This window comes from Hyperolius riggenbachi, chromosome 8, assembly GCF_040937935.1.
Source record: "Hyperolius riggenbachi isolate aHypRig1 chromosome 8, aHypRig1.pri, whole genome shotgun sequence".
Classification (NCBI taxonomy): domain Eukaryota; kingdom Metazoa; phylum Chordata; class Amphibia; order Anura; family Hyperoliidae; genus Hyperolius; species Hyperolius riggenbachi.
In genome coordinates this window covers 52,878,369-52,900,060 of record NC_090653.1, presented here as the reverse complement: position 1 = coordinate 52,900,060, position 21,692 = coordinate 52,878,369, and the positions used below count along the sequence as shown (strand labels likewise).

At 45.5% G+C, this 21,692-nt stretch overlaps 1 protein-coding gene across 1 annotated transcript in view; it reads left to right on the top strand.

Annotated features, from left to right (window-relative positions):
- LOC137528155 (neural proliferation differentiation and control protein 1-like) overlaps positions 1 to 21,692 on the top strand; it is a 56,222-nt gene that overhangs the window by 14,487 nt on the left and 20,043 nt on the right. The window contains exons 2-4 of the mRNA XM_068249423.1: positions 14,405 to 14,603; positions 18,309 to 18,440; positions 20,284 to 20,379. Of these exons, the coding sequence (XP_068105524.1) occupies positions 14,561 to 14,603; positions 18,309 to 18,440; positions 20,284 to 20,379 (271 nt within the window). The 5' untranslated portion in view covers positions 14,405 to 14,560. The remainder of the gene's footprint in view (positions 1 to 14,404; positions 14,604 to 18,308; positions 18,441 to 20,283; positions 20,380 to 21,692) is intronic.

Sequence of the window (21,692 nt, the reverse complement as noted above, 5' to 3'; positions counted from 1 at the left end):
AGGGAGGGTCACACTGTAGTCACTTCCTGTCTAAGTCAGGCCTGAATCAGCCATTTACATACCTGATATTTAACTCTTTCAGGCAGAGAAAGAAAAAAAGGAACACAGCATAGTTATTTGTGTGCTAGGCACTGTACAAACATGTGTCTATCTCATCATGTCACATGTCACTTTGGGTATCCTTTAAACAATGTACATTGCCTGGCTATCCTGCTGATCCATTGCCTGAACACACTAGGCAGTGCAGGAAACGTAGCGTTTTGCGGCATATGTTTTAGTGCGTTTGCAGGTTATTTTTCCCGCACATGCATTTATCTTGCGTTTTGAGTGCGTTTTAATGCTTTTGTAGTTCCCATATATAAATCGCCAGGGGAGGACTGGCCTGGGGGGAAGGGGGGAGATTTCCCCCCAGGCTGCCTCTCATTTAATGATTTAAGGCTGGCCGATCCACCAATCTTTTCGATAATTATTATGGAATCAGATGAAAACCTGTGCTGCCACAAGCATGCCCAATCAACGATTTGACTGATTTCGGGCGGAAATTAGTTGAATGTATTGATCTGAGATGCTGGAAAATCTCAGGTAAATGTGGTCGATCAAGTGCAGCAATCACGAACGATGAACGTGACGGAAACCCGGGCCATTGTCCCTCAAAATATATTATGTGCCCCCCGATGCCTGTGCATTATACTTTACCTGTCACACTGTCCCTCAAGTGTCCTTGCTGTATTTCTGCATTGGCGCCCCACATGACCGTCGGTATATAGCACGTGGGGCGCATGTGTGACATCATTTGGGCTGGGGCTGCCATGAAAACTGGCCTCTAGTTTGTGTTTTCCCTTCAGGCCAAAAGGCCCCAGTCCTCCCCTGTAAATCGCATATGCGTTTTGCAAGTGTTTTTTAATGCGTTTTATGCAACTCACTAGGGAGTCTACAGGAAGTGAAAATACATCATCAAACTTGTTTGTTTGTTTGTTTTTTTACGCATATAAAAAACCGCATAAGAAATGCAATACCTCTGCGTCACCATTGACTTTTATTACGTACATTTTTTAAAAAATATGCAACAAAACCAGCTTTTTTAAAGTACACATTGCAGAACGCAAGTATATGCGTTTTTTCATGCATCATGTGCGTTTTTGCTGCGTATCCGCAACGCTAGCAATTCTGCCTAGTGTGTTCCCTGCCTCAAATAGTTTTTGCCTAAAGGCTCAAACACACATCAGACCATAGTCTTTGGAAATTGAAAGCTCACAGACCAATTTTACCCCCTTCCATGTAGTATGAGAGCCATACCTACACAGTCTGGTCTATGGAGCTGAACTCCCCATCAGATAAAAATCTTTGCTAGATGCTGTACAGACAGATGCTGTACACATTCAACAGATCAGTATCTGCAAAAGATCTGTTCCTGCCAAAGATCCGTTCCTGCAAATTGCATTCATAGTCTGTGATATCTGCAGATCCTCATACACACCTTGTTTACCAGACATTCATCTGCAGATCAGATCCACCAGGATGGATTTTTAGATCTGCAAATAATTGCTTGATCTACAGATGAATGTCAGTTAAACAAGGTGTGTATGATGATCTGCAGAACTCATAGACTATGAATGCAATTTACAGGAACAGATCTTTGGCAGGAACCGATCTTTTGCAGATACTGATCTTTTGTGTCTGTACAGCATCTGTGTGTGCTGCATCTTGCAAAGATTTTTTTCTGATGGGGAGTTCAGCTCCATAGAAAAGACTGTGTAGGTATGGCTCTCATACTACATGGAAGGGGGTAAGATTGGTCTGTGATCTTTCATTTTCAAAAGACCATGGTCTGAAGTATGTATGTGGCCTTAGACCTTGAACAAGCATGTATGAGTGAAGTCTGACAGCATTATCCCCAAGCTTGTTTCAGGTGTGTGGTCCAAATACTGCCAGGCAAGTGGTATTGGTTAAAAGGAAATAAATATGGCAGCCTCCATATACCTCTCACTTGTGCGTACCTGCATTACATCGAACCCCTTATAGTAATGGTAATAAGGTGTAAAGGTAAGGAGGTTGCTTTGATTGACATGGCAACTCCCCTCTTCCCTTTCCAATGGTGCCAGTGACTGGAAGCAGCAGAGCAAACAGCTCACTGCCCCTATTCACCTGCAAAGTAAAGAGGATTGGGGAATATCATGCCAAGCAGCTGGATCCGGTGGTAAAGTATTTCAGTGGTAGGTCTGTAAATGGGGACAGGTGCTCCAATCATTAGAATGGGTCACCAAAGGCAGCCAAGCCAAAACTACCACTGTGCTCAGTGACATACCTAGCTGTGTGGCATCTGGTGCTGGCATAGCACACACTCCTGCAAAAATGGGCATGTTCTCAGCAGGCTTTGGGCGGGGCAAATATTGGACATAACTTAATACAGCAAAGTCCCCATTATCCAAAACAAGGGCAACTGGAAGTCTCAACTAACCGGCATGCCTGAGGGGATAACGGGGACAGTGATATGGGAGGGGAAGGGGTTTGCAAGCCATAAAATACTTAACGATGACCAGCGCTATCTTCTAACCATCCAGTAGCTTTCCGAGCCGGTTTCCGTGCACAGCTCCCGGCGTGTCACGTGACCCGACACAGGTCAGGTGACATGCCGGGACCCATGCACGGAGGATGCCGGATAGCCGCTAGGAGCTACAGGATGGTTAGAAAATGGCGCTGGACGCTCGGTAAGTATCTTATGAGATCTACAGGTCCTAATAATCTAGTCATACCTGAAAACTAGTCAACCTGAAAACTTTTTGGTCCTAAAGTCTTCTGTCATGCTGCTCCTACATCCTTACCACAGCAAATCAGGACAGCTCCATCCATCTCTGGACGTGTTGAAATCCAGACTGAAAACCCACCTGTACAGTTTGGCATTTGCAGAAATATAACTTTTGTTGTGGGAATAATTCATCCTACTACCAATGACTGAATCTGATAGTGTCTAAGCGCTTTGAGCCCTATGGGAGAAAAGCGCTATAGAAATGTTATTGTTATCTAATGCTGCGTGGGGGTATTTTTGAGCTTTTTAGGCCGGTTGCTCGAGCAACCATCCAGCACATGTATCAGGCGACGATCCCCGCCGATGCTGGATACTGGGGATTTTCTGTGTTTGCTGCTGCCCCGTGTTCCTGTCCTCATGGTTCTTCTCAGCCTAGCCAGTGCCCCCTTTATGGTACTTCTGCTCCACACCATACAGGGGGTGTCTGCATTGTCAGTGGCAATAGGGGAAGCAGAGGTTGCAACCACACTATGGCTCCTGGTCCTGAGGGGCCCTCCTCCAGTTGCTGCACTGCCCCTGACTGCAGGCCTGATAGGGCAGGGCTCTTCATCTCCTCTGTCATGTTCCTGTGATTGTATGTCTTATGTTTGTAATCTGCATATGTGACTAATTCCTTGTATAGCGCTGCATAATATGTTAGCACTTTATAAAAAGGCAACAAAGGGAAACGATAATAGTAGTCGTGTGATTGCCGTCACAGTTATATCCCTAGAGTGAGAACTGTAACAAAGGCAAGTTGTCCTAGATTTATCACAATACATTCTCACTTCGGGAGCATGCCTATGGCTGCAATCAGTGCCCCCGTTACTATGGTATTGTTCCCGTTTCCTTAAAACATTGCAGTTTTAGGGCAATTAGCCAAAAATTGCTATGTGTGTGAGCATCATTGCAAACACACCACATCAGGGAGTAGGAGCAAGAAGTCCTCTTCTGAAAAACAACTGGCCAAAATAATATCCTGACGCTAGACTAGTTTAGGGGACTCAGAACGAAACCTCATGGGGAACAGTTCTCCAACCACAGCACCCTCTACAACACGAAGCGATGTGATTGGCCAAATAGTGTGGGTGTGGTGTAGCTTAATACAACCTATCTGAAACATAGCAGTTTGAGAGGGTACTGTCCACCCAATCACGTTAACGGAATTTACCTATGAGGTTTTCTTGCAGGCAGGGCCGGCACTTCCATTAGGGTAAAGGAGGCAATTGCCCAAGGTCCCGAGTCCATAGGGGCCCCCCAAGCGTCTGTCCCCATTTAAAAATTACATTTCTTGTGCCGCGGGGCAGTGGGTACCGTGGCTTGTAGTGGCAGGGAGGCATATCCTTTACCTGATTCCATGCCGGCGCGGTTGCCATGGATACCCCACCTCTCCTTTCTCCTTTCTTCCTGGTGGTGAAACCCACGCACTGCGGATGGCAGCAGTGGCGCTTCTCCCTGTCGTAGCAGGCATGTGATGTCAGTACGTCCATGCCTGCGAGGAGGAAAAACCACCACTGCTGTGGTGTGTGCATCTCACCACCAGGAAGAAAGGAGGTAAGCGAGGCGGAGGTAACCATGGCAACTGGGTCGGCGTGGAATCAGGTAAAGTATATACCTCCCTGTCTGCGGCTCACCTCCGGGAGCAGTTGGGAGGGGCTGAGGACTAACCTTCGGGAGGGCTTCCCAGCTTAAAGCGGAATATAACCCTGCATTTCAACTTTGCTCTAAAACATTATTTACAGCACATTATATGCAACCAGCATTTTTTTTTACTAGACCAGCATTGGAAGGGTTACACACAGAGCTTCTGTGGAGAGAAATGCTGCCGCAGCCGAAGTTTAGATAGATACATTTAAAGAGAGTCTGAAGCGAGAATAAATCTCGCTTCAGACCTCATAAATAGCAGGGGCATGTGTGCCCCTGCTAAAACGCCGCTATAGCGCGGCTTAACGGGGGTCCCTTCACCCCCAAATCCCCCTCGATACACCGGGGGAGCGCTTCCTGGTTGGGGCAGGGCTAACCGCCGCAGCCCTGCCCCACGCGCGTCTGTCAGCGCGTATCTCCGCCTCTCCCCCACCCCTCTCAGTCTTCCTTCACTGAGAGGGGCGGGGGAGAGGCGGCGATGCGCCGCTGACAGACGCGACTGGAGGCAGGGCTGCAGCCGTTAGCCCTGCCTCCAGGAAGAGACAGCCAGCGACTTTTTCTACGACACACTTTTGCGGGGGGTGGGTTGGGGGTGAAGGGACCCCCGTTTAGCCGCGGGATAGCGGCGTTTTAGCAGGGGCACACGTGCCCCTGCTATTTATGAGCTCTGAAGCGAGATTTATTCTCGCTTCAGAGTCTCTTTAAGTAAACACAATGTAACAAGTGAGGAATGTGACACTCTCTCTCTGTGTCCGGGAGCTCCTGCACAGTCAGCGTGTGTGTCACATTCCACACTTGTTACATTGTGTTTACTTGTGTATCTATCTAAACTTTGGTTGCGGCAGCATTTCTCTCCACGGAACTTTAAAGCCCTGTGTAACCCTTCCAATGCTGGTCTACTAAAAAAAAAATGCTGGTTGCATATAATATGCTGTAAATAATGTTTTAGAGCAAAGTTGAAATGCAGGGTTATATTCCGCTTTAAGTTTGCCCTAAACTAGACTAGCGCCAATATAATCGCCAGTTGTTATTTGCCCAAGAAAAGTCCCAAACATGGGAATGGAAACAACTGTATATCCCAAAATGCTCGTGGATAATCATTTTGGGCAACAAAAGTTTCTTGTCTGTGCAGGCTCTTAGAGAATTGAGTACTAGAGTAGTTTGGATCTCTATAGTGCTGGATGTAGTATTGAAACACAGGTGATATGGTACATTTTAATAACATATACATTGCTTATCCAAAAAAAGTCACCATCTGGATTTAACAAAGCAAAAGGGCCTCCCATTGGATAATTACTGCGTGGATGATTATGTTTCAGCTGGCAATGATGTTAGCTGAATATTGGAAATGTACATAATGACCACTTTATTTAATCAGTGAATGAAGGCTGCCATATTTACTTCCTTTTAAACAATACCAGTTGCCTGGCAGCCCTGCTGATCTATTTGGCTGCAGTGGTGTCTTACTCACACCAGAAACAAGCATGCAGCTAATCTTGTCAGATCTGACAATAATGTCCGAAACACCTGATCTGCTGCATGCTTGCTCAGGGTCTGTAGCTAAAAGTATAAGAAGCAGAAGATGAGCAGGATAGACAGGCAACTGGCATTGCTTAAAAGGAAATAAATATGACAGCCTCCATATCCCTCTTGCTTCAATTTTCCTTTAAAATCGCACAGTATTTTACTTTTTCCCCGCATACTGTATGCAAATCACATGCAATTCACACACAATGTTCCCCTATGGAGACAGAATGTCAGTATGCTCTGCAGCATACTGACATTCAGATATGTAATTTGCAAACAAGCCAACAGGTGGCGCTTCAGCAAATATGTTGTAGTTGTATGTTCACATTTCTAAGAGTGAATACATTAATAGGCCGGATCCACACTATAAGCGCTTTTGTGAGCTCTTGCATTGGATTAAAGGGAAGGTTCAGGGACTTTTTAAAAAAAATAAAAATCCGCATCCACTTACCTGGGGCTTCCTCCAGCCCGTGGCAGGCAGGAGGTGCCCTCGGCGTCGCTCCGCAGGCTGCCGGTGGCCGACCCGACCTGGCCAGGCCGGCGGCCAGGTCGGGCTCCTTCCGCGTTCCAAAATGCGCCTCACGGCGGCGCGCTGACGTCATCGGACGTCCTCTGGGCTTTACTGCGCAGGCTCAGTAGTTCCACCGGAGACCACCGGCAGCCTGCGGAGCGGTGCCGAGGGCACCTCCTGCCTGCCACGGGCTGGAAGAAGCCCCAGGTAAGTGGATGCAGATTTTTATTTTTTTAAACAGTCCCTGAACCTTCCCTTTAATGCTTTCTGAGCGCTTGTTAAAAAAAAAATCGCTCCCATTCACTTTCATTACAATTGCAGTAAAAATCACTGCAATCGCTTATGCGAAAAAAAAACGTACGTTATCTCGATGATTTTGCGTGATTTTTTACCGCGGTTTTAATGAAAGTGAAGGGAGCGATTTTTTAACAAGCACTCAGCTCTCAACTGCTAATCAAACGCAAGCGCTCACAAAAGCACTTGTACACCAAAAACCGCTAGCGGATCCACAAACGCTAGCATTTTTTGAAGCTGTATTTCAGAGTGATTCTAGGCATGTTTAGAGAGATTTTCTAAACATGCCTAGCGTTTTTTGGAGCGTTTTTGTGTAGCAGATTTTATATTTTGTTACAGTAAATCTGTTACTGAACAGCGTCTGTAACAAAAACACTTGGAAAACCGCTCTGATCTAGCGCTTTTCAGAGCGGTTGTCACTTTCCTATACTTTACATTGAGGCAGAAACGCCTCAGAAATCTCAAAAATTCTGCAGGATCCGAGTTTCCAGGTGATGTACTATGTGTGTGCCAATTTTCATTCAAATCCGTTCCGCCATTGTTGCGTGATTGAGTAACAAACATCCAAACTTTTGCATTTTTAATATTAGTGAGATGTATACAAATTTGTCAGTTCCAGCAAAGAACCTAAAGAGAACCTGTAACAAAAAAATTTCCCCTGGGGGTTCTCACCTCGGGAGGGGGGAAGCCTCAGGGTTCCAATGAGGGTTTCCCCCTCCCCGTAGCTGCAGGCAATCCAGCGCTGGCTCCCCCGAAGTGTCCCGGAATCCTCCCTGATTTATTTACCTTTCCTGGCTCCAGCGGGGGCGCTGTTGCTGCTCTCCGCACGGAGATAGGCGAAAATAGCCGATCTCCGTCGGGTTCGCTCTACAGCGATCGGCTATTTCCACCCATCTCCGAGGCGGAGAGTCGACACTGCGCCTGCGCTGGAGCCGGGAAAGGTAAATATTTACATCCCCGCTGTTCGGAGGGGCACAGCGAGACCACCGTGGGACACAGGAGGACGGGGGAAGCCTCAATAGGATCCGGAGGCTTCCCCCTACCAAGGTGAGTACCCCCCAGGGGAGAATTTTTTTGTTACAGATTTTCTTTAAGGGGTGAGAAAAAGGATGCTGGGGGGTGGGGGGACAGGAAGAGAGTTCAGGAGGTTGACAGCTAAAGTGAAAAACTGTTCTGTTCCTATGCCTTGAGGTTCTGGTACAGATGGCCCAAAACCTCCCTGAGGGGAGCCGAAAAAGCGGTGCCCTGGGCAGAGATGCTTTAAGATGTAATAGTGCCCTAGGCCAGGTAGTATATTTGGGGCTCCCTTGTGATCCTTTTGGTAAGCTGAAGTGGAGAGAGGTCAGAGAAGGTGGCAAGTAGGCCCCTTGACATCCACTAGGCCCCAGGCATCTGCTTAGTTTGTCTGGTAAATGATCCTGCTCTGGGTGCGAGTGAAATATGAACTGTTGCTTGCCACAGAAGTTGGAATTGTTGCCCGACTCAGATGGATCATAAGAGGATTATATCTAATGGTTATGAGTAAGTTGTCTATAGTCAGTTGGATGACAGCGAGTCTAAGAATAGGCAGCCGAGGGGCGGGGCTATTGTCTAGCACTGCAGTATACAGGCCTCATTATACACTAATGTCACGCAGCGTCAGTCACCAGCTTGTAATAAAGTGCTCAGGGCTTCTGCACATAGTGTATTATACAGAGCTCTCAGTTCCATGCTGAGTCTGTGCGCCCCCTGCCTCTCTATTCTTTACTGACAGCGTGACATTGGGCTTCCTGTTATTATTGCGCTGTTCCCGTCCTTCAGTCACTCCGCTGTATACGCATATAACAGACCTATACTACCAACTGTAGCCATGCACTGCTTCCTACACTGCCCATACATCTCTCACCTGCACAATCTGCAGATGTTTTTTGTTTTTTTTTGCAAATTTGAATGAATAAGATGTGAATATCTCTACTATGCAGGGGCATAACAATAGACCCTGCAAGGGATGCCTCCGCAGGGGGGCCCAGACGCCACAGGGGGCCCATGGGGGGAAAAGTTTGAGAGACTAACAGCTAAGGGCATGGAGGAAAAAAAACGTATTCTGCTTTCACAGCATTGTTATATTGACTGCATGTGTCCACCACACAGATAAGGACTCACACACACTTTGGAATTTGTACACTGTCCCTGCTCCCTAGAGTTCGTAAAAACATCTGTCTCTCACTACAGGAAAGTTCTAAAGACTTGACAAAGATTTTACAACTTTTTTTCAAAATGTGACTCCTTTGTTTGTAGACTTTTCCTTTCAGCAAAGCTTGGTCCTAGATTCTTATCACACACAGGTTAATGACTTTACGGCCTCTGAATACTTTTACAACACAATGGAGTGGAGATTGATGTCTAAAGGTCCGTACACATGCCGGACTGGAGACAACGACGGTCCGTCGTCACCTCCCGCCAGGGGCGCCGCGAGGCATAAAGCGAACCAAGCGGTCGCTTGGGGCCTCAAGATCGTAGGGGCCTCGGCGGCTCAGTGACGTCGGCGTGAGGTCACTGTTTCCCAGCAGCCCCGCGGGGCTGGCAGAGCAGGGCAGGGCTACGGGAAGATGGCCGCCGCCGAAGCCCTGCTCTGGAGACTATTTATATGCCTCCAGTACAGGGCTTCGGGTGGCCATCTTCCCGTAGCCCTGATTCAATCAGCGCGGGAGATTGGAGGAGGGAGGGAGCTCCGTGGGAACTGCACGCCTGAGGAGCCGGCCAGGAGAGGAGACGGGGAGAGAAGACTTCTGCCAGTGCCACTGCCAGGTGAGTAAATTCTTTTCTTTTTGCAGCTCTGAAAATGTGCCCTAATTGTGTTTGATTTCTGCTGAACTTTTCCCTAATTGTGTTTGATTTCTGCTGAGAATGTGCCCTATTTGTGTTTGATATCTGCTGAACTGTTCCCTAATTGTGTTTGATTTCTGCTGAACTGTGCCCTAATTGCGTTCGATTTCTGCTGAACTGTGCCGTAATTGTGTTTGATTTCTGCTGAAAATGTGCCCTAATTGTGTTTGATTTCTGCTGAACTGTTCCCTAATTGTGTTTGATTTCTGCTGAAAATGTGGCCCTAATTGCGTTTGATATCTGCTGAAAATGTGCCCTAATTGCGTTCGATTTCTGCTGAACTGTTCCCTAATTGTGTTTGATTTCTGCTGAAAATGTGCCCTAATTGCGTTTGATTTCTGCTGAAAATGTGCCCTAATTGTGTTTGATTTCTGCTGAACTGTTCCCTAATTGTGTTTGATTTCTGCTGAAAATGTGGCCCTAATTGCGTTTGATATCTGCTGAAAATGTGCCCAAATTGCGTTTGATTTCTGCTGAAAATGTGCCCTAATTGCGTTTGATTTCTGCTGAAAATGTGCCCAAATTGCGTTTGATTTCTGCTGAAAATGTGCCCAAATTGCGTTTGATTTCTGCTGAAAATGTGCCCAAATTGCGTTTGATTTCTGCTGAAATGTGCCCAAATTGCGTTTGATTTCTGCTGAAATGTGGCCCTAATTGCGTTTGATTTCTGCTGAAATGTGGCCCAAATTGCGTTTGATTTCTGCTGAAATGTGGCCCAAATTCTGTTTGTTTTCTGTTGAAATGTTGCACAAATTGCGTTGGTTTTCTGCTAAAATGTTGCACAAATTGCGTTTTTATTTTCTGGTGTCTGGGGTAACTGCATTTATTATTTAATGGTCATAGTTGGCTATATTTGCTGTGCTACGGTTAAGCTCCGCCCATACAATGTCATGGCCAAATCCATCTGCGCGCGCCTCAATCACCCCCACATCCATTTTCCCCGCAAACAGCCCCGCCCCAATCCGCCCTCCAGCTCCACCCACATGTCATGGCCACGCCCACTTATGCGGGGTAGCCACACCCATTTTTTGCCGCGGCGCGCAGGATAGGGCCACTTCCTACAGTCCGCTTGGGGCCACAAAAACCTTAGCTGCACCCCTGCCTCCCACTGTGTGGGCGCTCCAGCGACAGTCCGGCGTGTGTACAGTCTGTCGGCGGACTGATACGGCTGTTTCTGAGCGATCCGCCGGGCCCCCAGTCCGGCGTGTGTACGGACCTTGACTGTCACTGCCTCATTGAGAGCTTGTTGTCTCATAAGATCCCGTAATAGTTACATTGATACTATATCTTATGTTCAGCATGTCATTGTTGTTCCTCCACATAGCATGTGCTCTCATGTAGTAAAATAATAAGGCTGTGTGTGTGTGTGTGTGTGTGTGTGTGTGTGTGTGTGTGTGTGTGTGTGTGTGTGTGTGTGTGTGTGTGTATGTACTGGGAGCAGGGAGGGACTTGTCTGCTGCAAGGGGCTGGAGGAAGCCCTGGGTAAGTAGATCTAGGGGTAGCATAAATTGCCTGACGTTTCTATTAAAGGGGAACTGAAGAGAGAGGTATATGGAGACTGCCATGTTTATTTCCTTTTAAGCAATACCAGTTGCCTGGCAGCCCTGCGGGTCTATTTCTCTGCAGTAGTATCTGAATAACACCAGAAACAAGCATGCAGCTAGTCTTGTCAGATCTGACTTTGAAGTCTGAAACACCTGATCTGCTGCATGCTTGTTCAGGGGCTATGGCTAATAGTATTAGAGGCAGAGGATCAGCAGGGCTGCCAGGCAACTGGTATTGCTTAAAAGGAAATAAACATCGCAGCCTCCATATACCTCTCTCTTCAGTTCTCCTTTAAGTCTAAGTGTTTTTATCTGCATGGGGAAAACACATTGGTCCTCAGTTTTCCTGTGTAGAAAGCGAGGGGGGTGGGGGGTCATCCAAAGTTTCGCAGGGGGGCCCAGTGATGTCTAGTTACGCCCCTGCTACTACGAGATTGTTTAACTTTCAGCCAAGCTTTTAACTGCTCCTGAGGCAATCTTGTGAGGATGCTAACTCCCCCCCCCCCCCTCCCCCCGGTTTGGAACGATCGCACAGCACCTGACAATTTACTCTGCTTTATTTAATGTTCTCACATGACATGCTGCAGCTCAACACAATAGCACACTGGCTGGCTGTGAGTCTGTGACAAACAAACTGCTCACCCTCAGCCACTCCATTCCTCCTCAGGAAGGTACACACGGTACAAAAATTCTGCCCCTGAAATCTCTGCACCTCATGCAAATGTTTCACCTAGCTTCATGAGAGAACTGCCCCTGTCTGCGACCGCCTCACACCAATTGGTGATTGGTTCCCCCAGGATCGCATACCGCCGATTGGCGTCAAGCCCTGGGGGCGGAGATTAGCACGGAACACACATGTGCGATCGTTCCCTGCCTGCCCGTGTTCTCGGCTGGCAGGCTGTTAAGAAAAAAAAACGGGTAAATGCTAGATCGTAGAGCTGTACTGGGGACAGCCCTGTCACTTGGCTGTCCCCTGGAGTGGAGTGTCAGGGAAACGGATCCCTCTCATAGGCTGATGCCTATGAGAGGTGATCATTCTGATTGGCTCTCGGGAGAAGGGAGGAAAGAAAAACAAAACAAAACAAAAATAAACATTTATTTAAAAAAAGAACAATTAAATTAATAAAAATATTTAATTATATATAAACCGCAGCAGCAATCAGATCAGATCCCACCAACAGAAATCTCTGTTGGTGGGCATAAAAGGAGGCAAGATTCGTTAGGTTGCGAAGTTGTATGGCCTAGTAATAAACTGTTAAAGGTGCAGACTGCTTAATTGTGAAAAATGGCCTGTCATTGGGGGGGGGTTAGCCCATGGTCCTCAAGTGGTTAAAACCACTTGATGTTTTCTAGCTTGAGGAGAGGGCAGGAACATCTGGCTACCAATACTGGAGGGAACGTGCCCAATACTTGGGGAACATCTGGCTACTAATACTGGAGGGAGCATGCCTAATACTGGGGGCACATCTGGCTACCAATACTGGGAGGAGCCTGCCTAATACTGGGGGCACATCTGGCTACCTATACTGGGGGAGAGGAACCAACCTAATAATGGGGAACATCTGGCTACCTATACTGGGGGGTTTCCTACCTAATACTTGGGGCACATCTGGCCACCAAGCTTGAGGAGGGGGGCTGCCTAATACTTGGGGAACATCTAGCTACCTTAACTGGGGCAGCCTGCCTAATACCGGGGGAACATCTGGCTACCTATACTGTTAGTTTCCTACCTAATACTTGGGGCACATCTGGCCACCAAGCTTGAGGAGGGGGGCTGCCTAATACTTGGGGAACATCTAGCTACCTTAACTGGGGCAGCCTGCCTAATACTGGGGGAACATCTGGCTACCTATACTGGGGAGTTTCCTACCTAATACTTGGGGAACATCAGGCTACCAATACTGGGGGGAGCCTGCCTAATACTAGGGGCACATCTGGCTACCTAGCTTGAGAAGAGGGGCTGCCTAATACTTGGAGAACATCTGGCTACCTTAACTGGGGCAGCCTGCCTAATACTGGGGGCACATCTGGCTGGCTACCTATACTGGAGGGTTACATCTCTTAAGGGTCCTTTCCCACTATACATGTTTTAACTGAAAGCTTTTCACAGTGCACTGCTATGAAGAAAAAAAATGCATACCAACGCATTAATTGTAAAAGGGCCCTAAGGGTCCTTTTACAATATAGCAATTGCTGTCAGTTGTAACTGAAAGGACAACTGATGTGCAGTTCAGTGTCCATGTTTCCCTATGGCTCAGTTCACACTATACGCTGAAAATCTGAAGCTTTTTCACAATCCACTGCTATGGAGAAAAAACACACATTAAAATGCAATGCATAGCAACCTTATTAAAGCATGTTAAGTGTAAAAGGGCCTTTTAAAAGACAAAGTTGTACTTGGTGGTGTTTTTAGGATTTAAAATCAAGAAAAAACAAAACAGAAACCACACACAAAAATAATTCCTTATGTTATTATTATATTATACTCTTTATATTATATCTTACAGCACTTAACAGTTCCAGCAGTTATGATTACACACAGCCCCCCCACCTGCAGACTCAGGTCTGCACTGTCTTATCTACTGCTCTGCTATTGGTCTGTCTGTTGGATGACACAAGTCTCTGTGCACACAGACACACACACACACACCCTCCCACGCACTGCTCCATTCATAAAGGCAGAACACTGCGCAGAGCCTGGAGACACACAAACATACCTCAACAAGACTGCAACACAGAGAGACAGCGCAGCATCTGCACACACACACACAAAAGAGGGAAGATGAGAAAACCACTCAGGGGAGCCAGAACAAAACCACACTTACATTAGCCTGTAGACGATGATGTGTTTGGCGTAGAGAGCCAACAGGAAAAAAAAAGTCAACAGCTTAGGCAAAGTAGTCATAGGAGAACTATTCATGTAATCCTTATTTGTGCAAGCTTATTCATCTACCCATCGCATGCCGCCGCAGCACGCATTTTCACTGCATCGCTTTTATTTTGCACTTTTAACCCTCCTTATCACTTATTTATTCTAATCAACGCAGTTACTTTTGGATACTAGCAATCGTGTTACCGCATCCTTTATCGCCGCATGCAGGTAGACGTAAAATCGCACTCGGATGACGTGGTTTTGAAGCTGTCACGTGGACAATAAGCGCTACCAAATAAGCAGTTTGCATTATTGTTGCACATTCAGAAATATTGAGCATAACAGAGATGTTTGCATTTTAGCAAGCGGCGGCAGGAAAATGTAGTGGCGTCACTTTGAGCATCGAGAATTGCATCACAACTGGACAGTCATTGGTTAAATGCAGGAAGGTTCATTGGTGTGACATCTGCATTGCATAAGGCTACCAAGGATAAGTTTGTTTGATGTGTTAGGCCAAGATGGAATCGGTTGGAGTTATCCTTCTCCTGATAGCAGCGACAGGTAAGCCAGTTTTTATACTTATTTGGGTGTGGGTATCCTCTGGGTACCAATTTGCTGTTTCTATCTTCCATCCTCCACTCCCTCCTTCTCCTCTGACCTCACTCTCTATTTCCTGTATCCTGTTGCCAAGGGAACACAAACACGTCATTCATGCAGAATCTAATAAGTAAAAGTCCATCTTTTTTTTTTTCCTTTCTTTTCCTTGTATGTGTGTTCTATTATTTAGATTAAACTGACTTGTATTGTGTGGCTTGTAGCTGCTGCACAGGTGACAGCCAGGCACCATGGAAACAGAATGAACTACATCACCTATGATGTAAAAGGTTATTGACAAAATCTCAGCCGCAACAGATGGATAACCAGGGGATGTGATAACTTTGCCTCACAGCGGCTTGTCCTTTTGTGACATCAATTAAAGTCAGGGCCTGGCTTTTGTGATTGCAACTTGGGAGCAAGAACACATGTTGTACCTAATTCCTTATAATCTGAATGGTCGCTGGATTTATACAATAGGGTTTTACTCTGGGTGCATTTGGATGACATCCTCATGCAGCCCATGAGACTGTTACATGCCCAATTTATTATTCAGTTATACAAAAAAAAAATTAGCTGTGTGATTTCTTGTTTATAGAGGACTGCTGCAGCAAAAAAAAGTAAGCAGTTAAAGGACCACTCCAGCGAAAAAAAGTAAGCATTTAAAATGTTGACGGAACTGACAGGTTTTGAACTAGTCCATCTCCTCATGGGGGTTTCTCAGGGTTTTTTTTTTTTTTCAAAAGCATGTCCTGAATGGCAGTTGCTAAGTATAACTGAGCTTTGAGTATCTGATGTCCACCACACTGAGTAACAAAGACAGACAACAGACAGACAGACGGGAATGCTTGCCAGCTAACAAGACACAATAGTTGCTCAGTGCGACCGCAGAACTGAGCATCTGATGTCCACCACACTGAATAACAAGGACAGACAACAGACAGACAGATGGAATGCTTGACAAGCTAGTCGCTGCCCCAGCGATAGCAGACATCCACACTGACACGGATACGACAAACAAGTGGGAGCATAACTATTCGCAACCGCAGCCTATAGTTACGTCAGGAACAGGACGAGCAAGAATCCTACCAGTCACCAATGTGGTAAAGGCAGTCTCCAAACTGTCAGGATAGGAAAAGACTTCACTGTACCCCCGCGGATGCAGTGAACGTCCAAGCAGGTAAGACAAGGTAATGCAATACAATATTCAAACTTTACACAAGGAACCCAGCAATCAACTATGGCAAAGCTGAACGCTATGACGGGTGAGGTGTGAGAGGAGAAGCAGGCTTTTCTATGGACATCAGCCAATGAGAGCAGACATGCAAATTAATTTCCCACTCAGCTGAATGGTAATCACACAATCCTAGGCTTATTTGAAGGCTGCAAGCTGGCTATGAATGGAAAGGACTCTCATTACAAATGCATTACAAAATTATGCAACAACATGCATGTAAGAAATCCATAGCTGTCTGGCTGCAGTTCAACTGCAGCAATCCATAGGCCTCTTGCACACTGCAAGCGATTCCGATTCAGATTCCGCTTTTTAATCAGTTTTTACATCCGATTCAGATTCAGATTTGCAGTGTGCAGGGAGCAAACTGGAATTGGAATCGGATGTAAAAACTGATTAAAAAGCGGAATCTGAATCGGAATCGCTTGCAGTGTGCAAGTGGCCATAGGTTGATTCATGACAACATCCTGAGCTACTCTGAACTGCAAAGTGATTGCAGATGTCAATGAGAGTTATTGCGAATGTAATCAAAACTAAGCAACCAAATGCAAGCGGTGAAATCAAAACTGCTCGGTTGCAGCTCCACTGCAATCGACAGGACATGCTACAGGAGGGATCCTTACACTTTCATAATCATTGTAAAGGTGGCCACTAATGATCCAATTTCTAGCGAAAAATTGTTTGAGCAATCAGATCATTCTGATCGGAATAAAAATTGTTCACTACACCATCAACGAACCAATGTTTGCTTCCTATCTACAACCAACTAGAAAATCCAAATTTTGGTTTGACCAAAATCCAATTACAATAATTCGTAATCGATTGTGTCCATCAATGGAGATTATTTACAATTAATCCGATCAGAATTTCTGATCCCTCAAAAGATTTTTCGCTAGAAATTGGACAGTTAGTGGCCACTTTAAGGAAGATATCCCACCGCACTGTGAGATTGGTTAAAAGTCCATGTTTATTGTGACATCAATGGACAAAAGATCAAAAGCTCACGCGTATCGGAGCAAACCTGGCTCCTTAGTCACTAAGTCACTAGTGACTAAGGAGCCATGTTTGCTCCGATACGCGTGAGCTTTTCATCTTTTGTCCATTGATGTCACAATAAACATGGACTTTTAGCCGATCTCACAGTGCAGCGGAATATCTTCCTTACAACTATTGCCTGAGTCACAGATTCCCTGTTCCTGATTGGATGTATGTATGGTGGTTGTAGCGGTCCCTTTTTTTCTTTTTTGCATCTTTCACAATAATTTTGGGTGACAGTGTGCCAGTAATCAAGGTGCCAAAAATATACTATGGAGAGAAGAGGAGGAGCAGAAGGGATTCTTCTTTCTACTGTTGTGGTGGGACTTAAAGTGAGTATAAAGACAAAAAAAAAGAAAGAAAAAAAAAAGTCAGCTACCTATGGACAGGAAAGGCTCTGGATCCTACAGAGCCTTCCCTCTCCTCTCTTGTACCCCTCGTTCCAGCTCCGTCACCCCTGTTTAATTTGTCACCTCGGGGACACAAGTGCTTCCTAAGATGGGTAGCTCCATACTGCGAATGGGCAAGTGCATGTGTAAGTGCGCTCACGCATACGCAGTACAGAGCTTCCCGTCTTTGGAAGCACTTGGGGGCACGAGTGCTTCTGAAGCTTCCCAAGGGCTCACAGGCGTGTATTCGACCAATCAGTCGCATACGCACAATGGGGGTGACAATGCTGGAACAAGGGGAGCAAGAAGACAGAGTAGGCTCTAGAGAGCCTTCCCTGTCCATAGGTAAGTATCTCACTTTTTTTTCTGCCTTTACACGCACTTTAAAGCAGACCTGAACTTCGCACTTCCTCTCTGCTCTAAAACATATGCAACACTATAATAACCATTAAAGAAAAACATTTAATTGTTACAACTGATACAAATCCTGCAATAAATCTGCAGCGTCTACTTCCTGCTTTCATGGAAGCAGACATATTGTTAACCTCCTGCGCTTTCAAATTAGCTTATGTGCCGTGGCAGTCAGATAGAATGGAATTAGATAGACTAAACTCTCTAAATACATACAGGGCGCATTTCTCTATGTTTTCCTTCTGTCCTGTGCAAGAGTTGAGGTCCATTTTAAGAGAAATTAGCCAGATAAATTCAACACGGCTGAATGCTATTCCCCCGCAAGGTCCTGGGGGGTCCTTGAGCCTGTTGTCCTTGGCAAGACCAAGGAGCTTTACCAGGGAGTGGGAAGGTTTTGTGCCTCCTCTTGCAGAACCTACTTCTACCTCATAGACCATCTGGCTGGTATTGATCAGATGGTGGGGTTACATAACACTCACTGTACAGCAATATATAGATATAGGAAATGTTTCTGATGCTGAAAACAGGATCATTACAGTATTATAAAATTGGTGTCTTTGGATAACTGCTACCACCAGTATCTCCATTTCCTCCTCCTTACAGTTGACAGTCGCTGTCCAAGCAAACTGAACTGTGTTCTGCAGAAGAGAGAGATGTGCCCTCCAGGCAGTAACATCTGTGGCCCCTGCTGGCCATTGTATGAAGAAACCAGGTCTGGCCCCTGCATATCCAAAGGTAAGCAGGGAATTCATGTGTCCCTAAACTTTGACAAGATTCCCAGTCCCTGCACTGGCCACACAGCCCAACAGCATGATGGAACCACCACCATATTTTACTGTAGGTAGCAGGTGCTTTTCTTGGAATGCTGTGTTCTTTTTCCTCCATGCATTATGCCCAAATAACTAAATTTTAGTTTCATCAGTCCACAGAACCTTATTCCAAAATGAAGCTGGCTTGTCCAAATGTGCTTTAGCATACCTCAAGCTGCTCTGTTTGTGCTGTGGGGGGGGGGGGGGGGGGAAGGCTTCCTCTGCTTCATTCTGGCATACAGCATCTCCTTGTGTAAAGTGCACCGAATGGTTGAACGATGCACAGTGACTCCATCTGCAGCAAGATGATGTTGTAGGTCTTTGGTGCTGGTCTGTGGGTTGACTCTGACTGTTCTCACCATTACTCGCTTCTGTCTATCTGAGATTTTTCTTGGTTTGCCACTTTGAGCCTTAACTTGCACTGAGCCTGTGGTCTTCCATTTCCTCAATAAGTTCCTAACTGTGGAAATAGACAGCTTAAATCTCTGAGACAGCTTTCTGTATCCTTCCCCTAAACCATGATGGTGAACAATCTTTATCTTCAGGTCATTTGAGAGTTGTTTTGAGACCCCCATGTTCCTACTTTTCAGAGAAAATTAAAAGAGGAAGGAAACTTACAATTGACCCCCTTAAATACTCTCTCATAATTGGATTCACCTGTGTATGTAGGTCAGGGGTCACTGAGCTTACCAAGCCTATCTGAGTTCCAATAATTAGTTCTAAAGTTTTTGGAATAAATAAAATGACAAATTTATGCACCTGCCTAATTTTATTTAAACAATTATTGCACACTTTCTGTAAATCCAATAAACTTCATTACACTTCTCAAATATCACTGTGTGTGTCTCCTATATGATATATTTAACTGACATTTTTTATCGTAACAACAAACGATTTATACAGGAAAATCATGGCGATTAACAAGGTTGCCCAAACTTTTGCATCCCACTGTATTTTTTATATATATATAATATATATATATATATATATATATATATATATTATACACATATATATTATACACATACACATAAATAAATAAAAATAAATAAATGTATGTACAGTATAAGGCTTATAATGAGCTTTGGAGTTTGGATTTAACTCTGTATAATTAGAAGTGGCACAAAGTTATTTTTATGCATTACAAGACTGGTGAGGCTACAAAATCATATTTCACAGCCCTATAAATAGGCCTCTATGTGTGATGGCACCTTACGGAAAACAACAAAGCTCCTCCCGATTCTGTAACCCCCGTCTCAGAGAACGTCCCCCTTGTGGGAGCTGTACTCAGATGAGTCACACAGACTTTCATGAGGTCATTTACTGAGATTGCTATTAAAACGAGTGCAAAGCGTTCATTCAGCAGCTTCAAAAACAATCAGTTTCCTGCTGCTTCTGTTTAAGCCACTCAAAATGCTGCTGTCGTTTCCATTGGAAAATTATTACTATGCTTTATTTGTTAAGTGTCATCATTTCCGCTTTATTGCCAGCAGTTTCTGGCCCATTAAAGGACTCCCGAGGCCAAATAGGTAATCAATTTTTTACTCACCTGGAGCTTCTTCCAGCCCCTCACAGCCGTCTCAGTCCCTTGCCGAACCCCCTTTCCTCCTCGGTTTCCCCGCTGGCCGGCTGCAATGATCGTGGCCCGCCGGCGGGGTCAGCTCTTCTGCGCCTGCACGGGCAGTCGCACCCGCTCGTCCATGTCATCTGACCCACTATTTTTTAGCCTATGTGCACAGCAACATTTCTTTATGCTGCTTTTCCTGCAGGGAGCAGAACAAAATACACAGGACCCGATGCAGTCATTGACATTATCCAGGAATACAGGATGAGCAAAGGCCACAGAATCATATCTTCCCACCTCGGTAAGTGACAAAGGTGACATACAAAGTCTGTAACATTTAAAGTGTGAATTTCTTTAGAGCCCCTTTCCACTGGCTGCATTTCAATCCTAAATTTGGATTGGACGCAATTTCCCTATGAATGCTAGTCGCAGGGAAATGTGGTCAACAGGGCTGTAGAGGCGGAGCAATTTTTGGGTAAACGAGGTCGGAGTCGGTGGGTTCATAAACTGAGGAGTCGGAGCTGGAGCCGGATGATTTTTGTACCCACTCCAAAGCCCTGATTGTCAATGTAATACTCAATAAACTGTTCAAAGCCAACTGGAAGTTTATCAATCAGCCTGTGGGATTGAGTAAACCCCCGGGAGATCAAAGTGATCAAAAATGTGAGAAATGTCAAGTAGACTTTCCAATTAGACCAAATGGTAAATCGCACTAGAGTTTTAGAACAGATAGAGATATAAATACCCCCCTCCCAATTAATAGGGCATAAATAATAGATTGGGGTCTATGGGAGTTTAGGGTTTGTGAAGTGTATCACCACAATCAAAACTATTGATAAGCATTAAAGGAGTACTGTAGGGTGGTAGGGGGAAAAAGAGTTGAACCTACCTGGGGCTTCTAATGGTCGACCGCATATGTCCTGTGCCCGCGCAGCCACTCACTGATGCTCTGGTCCCCGCCTCCGGTTAACTTCTGGAATTTCAGACTTTAAAGTTGGAAAACCACTGCGAAGCCACGGCCTTGCTCCTGCTGACGCCACCAAGAGCGCACTGCACAGACGCAGATCATACTGGGCCTGCGCAATACACTCCTGGTGATGTCAGTGGGAGCGAGGGCGGGGCCACACAGTCAAAGTAGTTTACCGACTTATGTCGGAAATTCCAGAAGTGAATCGGTGGCGGGGACCAGAGCATCGGTGAGTGGCTGCGTAGGCAAGGCACAGGACGTCTGGGGGGGCCCATAGAAGCCCCAGGTAAGTTCAACTCTTTTGCCTCCTACCCCCCTACAGTACTCCTTTAAAACTGGAACTTTTTATTAAACATATTAAAACAAGAATGAAACACAAGACAAACATTTTAAGGGAACCACTACGATCGGTTCCTGGATCAATAGAGTGTCTAGTACATAGTACATATTTTTTTCACAAAAACACTATTAGACAGGCTTTGGTGGTAGGCCTGTATGGTATGAGAGTATTTAAATCCTCCATTCCACTTTCAAATCTTGTGTGAAAGATTTAAAAAAAAAAAAAAAAAAAAAAAAAAAACAGAAGGTATTTGTTATTATTCAAGTTGGATTGAGTATATGAGGTCTCCCACAGTGCATCACTACTG